The sequence below is a fragment of the Dufourea novaeangliae genome, unplaced genomic scaffold (assembly GCF_001272555.1).
Source record: "Dufourea novaeangliae isolate 0120121106 unplaced genomic scaffold, ASM127255v1 scaffold112, whole genome shotgun sequence".
In the NCBI taxonomy this organism is placed as follows: domain Eukaryota; kingdom Metazoa; phylum Arthropoda; class Insecta; order Hymenoptera; family Halictidae; genus Dufourea; species Dufourea novaeangliae.
Window position 1 is genome coordinate 655,226 of NW_015373993.1, and position 13,299 is coordinate 668,524.

The following is a 13,299-nucleotide window of genomic DNA, read 5'->3' on the forward strand; positions in this document are numbered from 1 at the left end:
CCTGGAGGAAATCCGAAGAGGAGACCATCACCAACGCATCGCGCGGTTCCACTCGCGCTAACGAGTGAAACTAGGTGAAAGTAACATGCCTCTGTGCTTAAAACGTTTTACGCACCAACCCATCTTGGCTCTTCCCTGTACCTCCTGTGACTGGGAGAAGGGCTGATTTATGCTAAACCCCTTGCCTTGTAACATCCAATGACACACGTGATAACGATTTCATACTGTATTTAATAAACATTTAAATAATTCGTTTTCATTAAATCAAAGTGACACATTGTTTCGCTGGTTATTAACCCTTTTCACTTCGTGCATTTTATCAATGTTAATCTATTATTTATATTTTCCCAAAGTGTTTGTTTCATGTGAATGTTTTACAATTTATTTTTACGTATTATACTTTATTTGCGGAACTCAAGCGGGTCATTTGAAACTTTCAAATGGGTCATAGGTTGCCGACACCTGCATTAACTTTTTTAATAATGCGTTGGCAGTATACAGCTTGTAGTTGGAGTAGAAAGCCTTTACAGTAAATGTTACGTAAGAACAGAATTTCTTTTTGTATCCGGGAAATTCTTAATGACAAAGTAATTCCTGAGTGTGTAATAAAAAAAAAAAAAAATCGTAAGGCAAGGGGTTAACAATAATCAGGGGTGAAACGCAACCGGAACGCGACAGCCTGGTTGCCTGTTTTATCCCTTCTCGCGGGTGTTACCCGGCGATCACCGCGCGGTTCTTCTCGCGTGTCCTGTTTCATTCTCTTACGACCTCCAATTAACATAAATTAGTCTGGAGGTCTTTTTACGTCCGCGTACCACTTTCTCATATTCGAATCGGGCGGGAAACGAGCGAGAGTCCTCGAGAGACACAGAGAGAAAGAGAGACAGATCGTGGCGTCCTTAGTCCATCGTGGAAACGTTCTCTTTTTTTCCTCTCTCTTTCTTTTTCCCTCCTCCTCCACCCCTGGTCCCCACCTGTAGTGTCCGTCAATTCCCCTTTCGGGAACGCGTCGATCGAGACACGGCCGGGCCCGAGTTTCATCTGATTGGTAGGAACGTGTGTATCTCTCTGAAAACTTTCCACCGGACGATCAACGACCGCCACACAACGATGCTGCGGACTTTTCCGCGAACGACAGACATCTAACACACGGAGGAATCGTCTTCTCCGCGTTGTGGACGACACTTTCACGAAAACCATTCGTCGGACGTGTCGCTGTCGATCGAGTTGTCGATCGAATTATCGGTGAGATGTCATCGCAATTGTAATGTATATGTATATGTATCTCTACTGGTTCGAAAGGTGTCCATCGAAAGAGAACAGCCGCTCTTGAGACGGTCGAGCGATCTATTTGAATAAGCCACTTTTCGATTGCCGCGAATCCCACGGAAAACCCGATCAACTTGCTCTCGAACATTCTGCGCGACGAACGACGCGTGCCGACAGACAAGTGTGGTCCGATTAGCCGGTTAAAAATAGGCGAGGATTCGTAACATGTGTTTTATAAATTGCCGCCTCTCGACACCCGACGACGTATTTTGAACGGGCCGCTACACGATAATTTCTTCCATAAATAACCTTCGAATCCAAAGTTTCCGCTCGTCCCTGGCCGCTAATAATATATTCACGATAACGTCATCGTGACCTGATGACGTCACGACACACCAACCGTTTGTTTTTTGTTTTTCGAAGCGTCTTTTCACGGCGACGATCAAACAGACGGAACTGTCATTATTTTCGAGCGGGACAGTGGAACTATGCATCTTACGTGTTCTTTGCGCTATAACGAAATCATTTCTGAGAGAAGATCCTTAAGTGATGTATGTACACCCACGAGCAAATTTGGCTTCCACTAGGGGAAAAAGCGGCGTAGAAGAAAAGTCTTCTACCACTTGGTAAATTTATTCCAGGTAGTGAAATAAATGTTAAATCGAATGTTAATTTGGAATGAATTCCAATAATTCCCAATACCAAGTGGTAGGAGGCCTTTTCCCTACGTTACTTTTCTCCCTAGTGGAAGCCGAGTTTGCTGGTCAGTGTACACTTCGAATTCCTTTAAGGGGCTATGCTAGTGTGACGGTTTCAGAAAATCGGAGTTTTCTTTTTTGCAATTTGCAACAATTTTTTGAGGAAGAGGAAGCTGTATTGTTTCTCTTTCTCGAACTGTAACTTTTAAGCAATACATTGTTTTTACTTCATAAAAATATAGCATACTTTACAAATATTATTTAGTAAATATATATATTATTCAAATTGACAAGTTCAATAGTTTTTCTTTAAAAAATTCCCAAAAATTGCCTTATTATATAGCCGTCCCACTAGCCTAGCCCCTTAAAACGGGCTCTCTAACTCGGCCCTGAAATAGTGATTTGTAAACACGGCAGACGAATTTTACGGAAGAGGACATGTCCGCAGAGGTTCAAGTCATTTATCATAGGCGATGCTAATCAAATTGGAACCAATAGCCTAATCTTAGCGCGGTCGATGCTTAGAATAGCTCCGTACTACCAAGGTGATTTAAGCTGACGATCGCGTACCTATGTATTCATCATGTAAATCGAGACAGTTCTAATTAGGAATTGTACGTTCGATCGGAATCGAATCGAATCAGCTTTGTCCACACATCGTTCGAGGGGAACCGGTTCGATTCGGTTCGCGCCGTCGCAACGAGCACCGTTTCTTAGATCCTGCTTAGACGTGTGCGTCACGAACGATTCGGATCCAGGATAATCTACGGCTTTAGACACACGTTAGGGCCCCGCCGATAACTCACAGACCCGAGATAGCGTGTGGCCCGAACAGAGACATAACCTAGGGCTAACTTTGGCTCGACCTTAGGTATACACACGCCACGCACACACTGTGAAGCTGTTATTTTTTTCTAATTTTGAACGAGATAGAAAAACGGAGCGATAAAAAGGAACGACACGATAGGCCGATAACCACCGTTGATAGTCCTATTCTCGGTTCACACCGAGTTTCTGCTTCGGCAAACTAGAATGTCGACGATTGCACTTGTAAAATTAGACTCGAGATAAATTCACTCTGTTACATTTAAAATACGAACCTCCGGTAATCTCACCTAAGTAAACAAGACTTAACCCTCTGAAAATTCATCCATGCTCCCTTCAACAGGACCGTCCCAACACAGATCGTGAATTCTTCAAGGTTTCCAAAATTATAACTATCCATCATACAAGTTTATTCCCAAGACGAAAACACTAAATTTAAATGCGACAATCCCTGCAATATCTCATAAAAATAAACCTGACTTAACCCCGTGAAGGTTCAAATGAAATTGAAAATCAAAAACCATAAGGATAGATCAGCGAATAGACACGCGTGTCCTGAACCCCAGAAACAAAGAAGTCTAAAAGCGGCGGTCGGTTGAGAGGGTCCAAAAGGAAAAGACGGAATGCTAGGTTTTTTGTTTTTCTTATTTTTTCTCAACCGACGCAGCCGATCAAAGCCCCGAAGCGCAGAGGGATCGCGTGTTCCCCTAACATCGTGGCACACGTATATACCTACGTAACCGTCTACGAAACACGCGCGCACACAAACACAACCGGTCACGGCTGCAGCAGCAGCCCCGTAATTATATTGTCACGCCGCGGGTGTTCAATTTGTCGGCATACATCCGCCTCCCCCGCGTTCGTTAACCACCTTCTCTGGCTGGATTCTCTCCTCCGCCATCGACAACTTCGGGGCACCACTACCTTCGTCACCCTACAACCCCGTCGCTGTTCTCACGCCGCGTGGGGATCGAACGTTGTTACGTGGTTGCGTTGAATAAATAATTAGGTGGATATGTCCGATTTCTAATATTTACTTCCAAACAGTAACACGAGATAAATTGTTAAGATACAATTAATTGAATTGTATTTTACAAGAACTGACTGACAGGATGCGCGTGCTGAGAGATTCGGTAACTTAATAACTGCTGGTGTAGTGTCCTATGGTAATATATATATAGCGTGGGCCTAATCCTGGGCCCTTGATATTCCGTAAAGGGAGGGGAGTATGACCGTCAGTGATTCGGAGTCATCCTATGTTATTGATATTGTTTGCGCGGGGTAGGCATCCTGACACGTCACAACGTCTTGTCAGGCGGGCCTTATGTCGAACGATGACCGAGGGAGGGGACCAGGGGAACAGGTTCGCGTGACAGGAACGCGATTTTCTTCGTTTCCTGGCTATTCCTGGCCTCGTCGCAGCCTTGCCGACAGACATCGCCGCGTTAAGAGCGAGAAGATTATGGAAATCTCCGGAGAGAGTTCGTAGTGCCTTCTCTCAATGATTAAGATAAACCGGCTGGATCTATCGCGATTCTTTCAGCAGATTGGAAATGCCATTTGTGATATATTCCTGTGATTAACTCTCATTTTTTCTCTTAGACTTTTGCAAATTTAACTATTTATCTTTTCATTATATTAATTTATTATCACTGTGTCAGTTTGACACCGAAGGACAGATTAACTTGGGAAAATAAATGAGGGTTAAGGTGTTTACTCAGTACAAGCTTACTCTCGAGAGCAGACTTGGGCAGAATTTTATTCGAATAATACATATTGAGAAATTGCATTCCCTAAGGGCATGAGTCTGTACTTTAAACAGTTAACGAAATTAACCTCTTCAGGGACGAATTTGTTAAAACCAGAAAGAATATTTTCTTTATCCTTCGGCAGTATTTAATTAGAACTTATTTATAAATATTAACGAGAATCAATTGGTAGAATATCCATTGGGGAATTTATTCTAAAAATTGGAAATTCCACGTTTGAACAATTAAAAATGACGAAGTACATTTTTTTATTTTTTATACGTTCTTCGAAACTCGTTATCTCGATACTGAATTTGCCCATCTCTGCTCGAGAGTTAAAGCTTAACCTTGAAAGGCTGAAAAGTCTCAAGATCGTTGAACAGGGGAGTAGAGTGGAGAATATATCGGACAATCGGATACCGATACGAAAATCCATTTTCGCAGCGAGAGGTTCGCAGTGGCGTTCTGCTCGATGTACCAGAGAAGCGTTAAAAGTACTTACATAACTGATCATGGGTATGTTCCTGGACTGTGCGACTATGGCTTCGACGTAGCACGAGCCTTCTGGTCCAAAGAAGGCAGCAACCCCGTCGCAGATCATATCGATCATTGCCTTGGTGGCTTCCACCGTTTCGCCCCTCGTGTCGCTCCATCGCATCACCAGCTTCACGTTCGGCAATATGTTCGGGTCGTTGTTGATCTGCGAATAAGAGAAAAAAAATTGAACACCGATCGCGTACCACGTGGATACACGAAGAGACCGAAGGCGTAAACTTTCTACCGTTCATTTAATTTTCGCGAATTCTTCCAACGCATGTGACTAACTGACACACTTTAATCCTTCGTAATTATTTCCTATAATGCTCTGTCCCTACCGCCTCTGGTTTTAATGGGACTAATTGCGTTACCATAACTTGCGATCATGAATATTCATCGTCGTCCTAACGATGACGGACACCGGTGGACCCGCGTGCGTGGTAAATCATAGACCGAGAAATACCGTGGGACGACGGATCGATGAGGTAACGATTACCGGAGCAACTTGGAACAATGGCCGATCGATCCTTAGGATCGTTTCGAAGCGAACACGTTTCCTGAACCCCGTGAATTAATTCGCGCTTCGTCCTCCCCCTGATGACTTTTAATGGCATTTTCTCACCACCATAAGTGCACGAATTCAACCCGTAGTAAGGAACGCCGATTAAAGTTCAATTCATAATGTTACCAGTCCACACACCCCCTACGATTTCTACGACTCTCACGGTGTATCCGGCTACGGCTTTGCATCATCACGCGCGCGCGCGGTTGGTTGGTTATTATGCAAATCCGAATTCCATGGAACACAATGATTTTTCCGAGTAGCCGCCGCCGCCACCGCCTCCAATAATTTACGTGCTCAACACAGTTGCCGGCTGTGAAATTACGATCGCATCTCGCTGAAAACTTGGCACCGGTGGCATAAATTCTGGTATATACGCGCGTTTATTTTTCGAGAAAAGCGAACAATGGATACCAGGAAAATGGGAGTCAGCAGAGAGAGAGAGAGAGAGAGAGAGGTATGTAGGTAGAGGATCGAAACTGAAATCAAAGAAAAAGCAATTTCTATTACGAGAGGGGACGAATTGGAATCAATGGATACTGTTTGGGGATCAGAATTCGGGGATCTATTGTTCGGCGGACGGTTCTTCTAACCAATAGACAGCTATTCAGGGCATCGACGGAATCCTTCTCTCCCCTAAGCATCCGAAATGGCTGACTATCGGGACCATCGGAATTCGAAATCACCCAGATATCCTCCTATATGTACAGTAAGAATCAAAAGTAAGTACACACTTTGAAAACGTGGGATTCATTCATATTTATTTAAATATAATAGAGTCTATTAGATTGAGATCTGAATGAAAGTGTTTCCAGCAAACAATTTTTAATTACGTTTACTGTATATTTTGGGTCGTGATCTCACCGAACGACCCACGACTGCACTTGCAGCTGAATTTGATTTTAAAATATTTGTGTCAAAATTTCTTCATAATTTATTATGAATAAGAACCAACTGTCCCACACCATTGCTGTCCAAAACCATAATAGTACATTCACCATGTTTAACGATATTTACCAAATTTTTTTATTATAGCTCCGAATTTCTTTCTTTCGATTTTTTTGGTTGCCTATTTGTCTCGAAAATGTTAAGAAAATCATGTCGATATATATTACTGCCATGATCTTACAATAGGGTACAGGTTATTAGCCACAGTGAAAAAGGCTGTACGTAGCCAGACAAACTTTATTCTGTTTTTAAACTCCTAAATCGTAGAAAATATATGCGTGTTGTTAATAGAAGCTGTTGGTCGTGTTTCAAATTACACTGCAACATTAAATATTACGTAAAAATTTTGTAACACTAGAAAGGGAGAGGGGCAAGAGCCACTTTTTTCCGACCACTGTAATACTTAGTTTTGATTCTCACTGTATATGTTCCCCTCCTGATCCCGATATTTCGACAAAAACGATTATTCCATTCGGCCGTTCTCGAAGAACACCACTCAGCCGGCTACCATGCGGAGCCAGGCCATTAGTGCCATTACAACGACTGCTGTATGTATACATAAATCCACCGGCTGTCTGTTACTACAAATGGTCGCCGGTTACGTTACAAGGAATGTATCAGTTTTCCGGAGATTTCTAGATCGGAGATCTGGTCGCGTGCAAAAAGGAAAACACAAACAGACACACACAGACCAGCCGCCGCAGCCGATAGCTTAATTATGCCCTCCACGCATTGTTCTCGGAATGAATTACAAACCGCGATGTAATCAATTACACGACGTTGCGCAACGGAAACCACCGTGACGGGGAAAAAGGTTGCTGCTGCTACCGCGGTGTCAGCGATCAGAAAATAATCACCGGAGAGGAAGTTCGAACACGCGTGAAATTTCGTAGCTCGGAGAACCGTTAACGAGCGCGGTTTCGAAGGGAATGTGAGAAGAAAAAAAAAAATGAAAGAAAGAAACAACAAAAATCATCGTGCTTCCCGTTTGGATCGCTCGCATTCCTGATCCCGCACCTGCTTCTCGAGAGACCCGACCACCGAAATTCGTACGGAATGCGAATAATAACACACGTCTGGGAACGAGCGAGGAAGTGCTCCAGTTTGACCGCAAGTTTCGTGTACAGGCGTCGATCGACCGAAAAACGGACGGTTTTCTTATTTCGTTTGGACCAGCGATCCTCTATTTATGTCCTCTCTGTTCAGTCATCGTTTGTATTTTTTTCTTTTATTTTTACTACAATTTTATAGTCAATAGTTCTTTTCTCGCGGGATCCACAAGCACTCGTTCACGCCGTAAAATCCGTCGACCTACAGACACGGTCCCGGACAGGCCGTTACGAGCGATTTTTATTTCTTTGTTGCAAGGTTCGCCCGTGGTCAGAGCGTTTAAACGGCGATGCGAAGAAAAAAAAAGTGGGAAACATAAGCGGCGCTGCTTTGTATGCAACAATAAAAAAAAAAAATAAACGACCAGACCACCTGGTAATTGCGGGGCTCTGCCATTTTACGATCCGAAATGCATAACAATGGCGTGGAGTGATGCTGAGGATAAGAGCAGATTCTTTGACCCGGAAAACGATGTCGAGTAAAAAATAATTGTGATTCTTTCGAGGTCACGAGGCATCGTAAACATTAAGGTGAAGAGTATTTGTTCTTCGATGTAATGCTTTACACTTTCGATCGCACGGAGAATGATCAACGATTGTTTCGAATCGCGACGAAACCCCGGATATGATAGAAACCGGGCCGCGGTTCGTCGATTAAATTTCATGGAAAAACACACCATGGCAATGGGGGACACGGATCATTTCTCCGGAGAGCTGCCCGCGCGTGAAACAATGTTACAGAACCATAATCGTCGACTTGCGCTGTTGCCACTGGCGGGGGTTCACCAATCAGCTTATTTTCGAGTAATTGAAGGGCGTCCGGTCGTAGAAGGCTGTACGCAACCCGAATGCCAACCTTCAGGGACGATGAGAATGACTTTGCCGCACCGTTTGTTCCGTTCTGATATCGCTTCGATTCGGCGCCTCGTATCGAATGCTCTCGTGGACGACGAAAATCGGCGGGAAACCGTTTGTTATCCGAATTTTTTCTCTCGTTTGACTCGCGCGAACGTTCTCTCAGCGATTGGAAAAGGAAAATTCTGTACAATGGTCAAATATATGTGAACAGTGTCTTACATTTTAGAAATTATCTCGAAATGATTCACGACGATCTACGAGCGATCAGTTTAAGCCTAAAAGGACAATGATACGTATAACCCTGGATCACTAAACTTTCGTAAAAATTACCTCGAATTCCCGATTCTCAGAAATCGGCACATTGTCATCAATATTGTTAACATATGACATAATTTTTCTACCTCGATATAAATACTATTTTTTTTTTTTTTTTTCAAAATATTACGTGTTTTCTTACAGTCGTAATTTTCACGTATGATTAGTAATAACGTGGATCACAGAATAGTTCAGTAATGTAGAGTTAAAATTTTCCAAAATCTGTCAACCGACTGCGACATTAAAATTGAAAAATCTGAATACAATTGAACTAACGAAGGTTTAAAATGTTCGGAGACAGCGCGTGCGCCAGGATTGGAATACAAATCGCTAGAACACGAAACGTTTCTTTTTTCACGATTATCCTGGCGACACCGAACGCGTTAACTGCCCCGGATCACGCGAGATCGACGATCGAACGTTCTTGCGTCCGATTTACGAATATCAGTCCGCGAAACGATAGTTTATGTCGTGGGTGTGCGTCACAGCGAATTCCAGCAAATTAATTTTTTTCTCTCTTTCGTTCCCCTCCGTCGCAAATATACCCGGCAGCAGCGAGAGAGGCTGGACCAGCGGTGCACCTGCGCGCTATTGAATCGCGGCGGACAGGTACGCATTAGGCTCGATCCACGTGTCCCAGGGGCGCTCTAGGCGCAATGGCATGCCGGTCGAGATACCGTTCACGTTAAAAAAGAGTTTCGATGGAAATTAATGAAACTGTTCTCCGGTCGAATACATACATCGGAATGCAAGAGCTAATTTGTATCCGCTCGTAGTCGGTTCGCGTCGAGCCCGCGTCGCGGGAAAGTGAACCGGGTAAGGAACGAAAGGAATGTCGGCGATAATGTTCGTGGCAATTAGAGGATTCTGTCGGGATGCTCCGAATATCAGAAATGAAAGTAATATCATCCTGTAGGTCGATGCAAGATACGATAACGCGTCGCTTGACGAAGAAAGTCCTATCGAGATTCTTCTTTGGTAGAATTATACAGAGATCGTTTCATTTGTATGTCGACGATCACGTAAACATACAGAAGAGTATTTATAGTAATGCACGTTTCGTAAGTGAACGAGTAACGAAAGAATCTGTGATACGATACGAGGATACGCACCTTTAGCATCGGTAGCTTCTCCAGATAGTTTCACAGGGTCCAAAAAGTAAAGTATCAATGAAAAAAATCTCTTCCTCGAATATTTTTTAACTGCTTATGGACAGAACACTCGAATTAACTTGGTTTCAATATGACGTGAAATTTCTTTCGTTCCGAATTAAATCGCACCTACTGCAGCAATTTAGTTGATTTCAAAACGTCTATATTCGTGTGATTCAAGACACCTTTTTCATTTTTCCCGATAATACTCGGACTTCCTGTTAATTTCAATTTTAACATTTCGATGTCGGATGACGTAGTAGTACGTTTTTTTTTAGATAAGAAGTGGAATAGTAAAAAATATAGAAAAATCAGAATTTAAGTAGAGTCTAAATATGTTTAATAATCTTAAGTCAAAACACCCTGTCAGCAAAGTGTTAACAAAATTCTTAAAAAAATTTCGGTCCTCATTTGGTCAAGTGGTCCAATTAAATGAAACACCCTATATATTTATCTCGCTGCACAATTTCGAAACGGAACGCTAACCGTGATCTGTGATTCTCTTTATCAGTAAACGAATTCTATCTTCGAAGAGAGTCTTAAAATAGTTCACGTTTCTTAATATACCACGCAACGTCTCGAAATAGCCGGGAGTATTTAAGAACGGAGTGAAACACATTCGGTAGCCGTTCGTAATCACCTCGAGGACCGTGTTCGCCAAATATTTAAAAACTACCTAACTAAAGAATTACTCACGAATCTCGAGGACGCGTTCGAGGCCCCGAATATCGTGCCTATGATACCCGACTAGTGTCTCTCTTTCTCGACGCTTCCCGATCACGGAAAAACTTTCACCGGCGCGCTAAAAATACAGGCCGCGTTATTTCCTCGTTATAAGTCGGCCGCTGGAAGCGGACACGAAATAAAAGGTTTCGGTCCGGCGCAAAAACCGCGCGAAAATATAGCAGCTGCTACGAGAGTTCGCCAGACGAGTCGGTTGGTCCAGTGTGTTATGATATATACATTTATGAATATTTATTTCCGCCTCACTGGCCATGAAATGGACTAGGCTTACAATTCTATCTTAATCTAATTTCCTTCATAGATTCATCATCCCCCACTCGCTCTTCACTTTGCTAACTACTAATCTATTTTTGCAATATTTTCTCCTATCCTAAGTTCTTACTTTCTGTGGAATTGGTAGACTACTAAATAAAGTAAACAGATCTTGGTTTGACTCTGGTTCCTGTTAATCCCCGAAAATCTATATTTGCATAAACATCTGCGGGATACTTATAATATATGTATAAAAATACGTTTTTTCGCGTATCGCCGGCACGTGAACCGGGCTTAATCACAGTGGCCACGAGAGAGAGAAAGAGAGAGAGAGAGAGAGCTCTGGGGGCCAACATTGCAATCGCGATGCTTACTCTTGCGTGGCATATCGAAGTACATAAATAAACCGGGCGCAAAGCTCGTTTCCTGCACCTTTCGACTCGGCACAGCGGCGGTGCACGCGCGACGCGATATCGTTACGCGCTCCATTCCTCGCGAGTGTACGATCCACATATGAAAACGGAGCAGCTCCGACGAAGGTTTCGTTACGGAGTATGTTCTACGAACTCGTGTGTTTACACCCACGAGCAAACTCGGCTTCCACTAGGGGAAAAAGTTACATAGGAGAAGGGCCTTGTACCACTTGTTAAATTTATTTTAAATACTGAAATAAATTGTTAAACCGAATGTTAATTTGGCATAAATTTTCTGTAATTGCCAAAACTAAATGGTAGTGGGCCCTTCTGCTACGCCACTTTTGGTTTCGGGAATAATTGAAATATATGTCAAATTAACATTCGATTTACCATTTATTTCAGTTTTTGGAATAAATTTATCAAGTTGTAGGAGGTCCTTCTCCCACGCCACTTTTTCCCCTAGCGCAAGCCGAGTTTGCTCGCGAGGGTACCTATATATTAGAAACAGTCACATTTTCTCAGACTCGTCGCGGAACGAAAGAGCAACCAGGAAGAAGAGAAAGTATCCAATGGGACATTTCGCCGTTTCGGACACTACCATCGTCGCCTACATATACATATATATATATATATATATATATCGTCCCCGAATAATTATCGTCGTAACCGCAATCCATCTTTGACGTAACTTGTTATTTCAAGGTAGAACCGGATACGCACCGGGCGGCTGCGGCGTTGCGGCGGGAGAGATACGATCGGGGCCCCACGGTTATTTCGATGATTCCCAGAGGTTTCTCCGGGCCCTTCCTTTCCTTGTACCGGGCCGCGCGGCGCTTACGGTTGCAGGTTGCAAAAGAGTGCAGAGGCAGGTTTGGGAGAAAAAGTGCGACGAGGGGACCAGGTTTTTGGAGGGGGAGGACAACGGAGGTGGAGGAAGGTGGTACGAAAAGCAAGGTACGAGGGAGGATCGAGGGGAGGAGGAAGGTTTCTCGATCGCGAGCGAATTCTTCTCACGGTTGCGAGAGCGCAGTTTCGTCGGCGGACGCGTGGGCGGACCGGCGAATAATGCCGGTCTTGTATTTTTAAACCCTCGCACGAATCGGCATCTCCGTGGAGATGCCGGGTCACTCTCTGCACGTTGCAGCTCCCGCTGCAGCCGCGCGCACCTTTCTCTTTTTCTTCCTCTTATTCGGCCGAGGAGAGGGCCTCCACCTTCTCCTCCTTCTCCTCTTCGACCACGCCGGCGAAAACGATCTCACGGTCCCTGCCGCGGTCGCATGAGCGCGCGCACCCGCTCTCGCCCGCGTTAGCCCGATCTCCTCGAATGAATTATCGAGCCTTCCAGAGCGTGGAACGCCGGTCCATGCCCGGTGACCGCCTGGAGGAAAAAACTCCAAGAGAGAGAGAGAGAGAGAGGGGGGGGGGCCGCGTGATATTACCGACGTTACTTTTCGGTAAGCCGAGGGATTCGCCCGTGGGAACCCGACGGTGGGACCCGCTACCCGCAATTAGGACCGACTCGACCGGACACCACTGGCTGGTTGGCTGCTGCTCCATTCCGAAACCGATCTGTTCCTCTTGTTGCTCTTTTACGCACCCCCTTGCTCGCCCCCTCCAACCTGCTCGTACACCGTGTGCCGCCGCGTTTCATGGAATATTGCTGCTGATTCTTCTTTTTTACTCCGATCCCGCTTATCGGTAATACCCGCCTCCTCCCTTATTTACGTGACTGGACCCAAACGAAGAATTCACGCGTGTATGTGTGTATGTACCACAAGTTCCGCGGAACAGGACTCTCGAAATACGAACAACCGTCGGGAGAATATCGTAATATCGTCGATCCTAATTGGACGAGAGAAAGAGAGAG

At 44.3% G+C, this 13,299-nt stretch overlaps 1 protein-coding gene across 1 annotated transcript in view; it reads right to left on the bottom strand.

Moving 5' to 3' along the window:
* LOC107187907 (guanylate cyclase 32E-like) overlaps positions 1-13,299 on the bottom strand; it is a 71,090-nt gene that overhangs the window by 30,417 nt on the left and 27,374 nt on the right. The window contains exon 4 of the mRNA XM_015576104.1: positions 5,043-5,240. Coding sequence (XP_015431590.1) covers positions 5,043-5,240 — 198 coding nt within the window. The remainder of the gene's footprint in view (positions 1-5,042; positions 5,241-13,299) is intronic.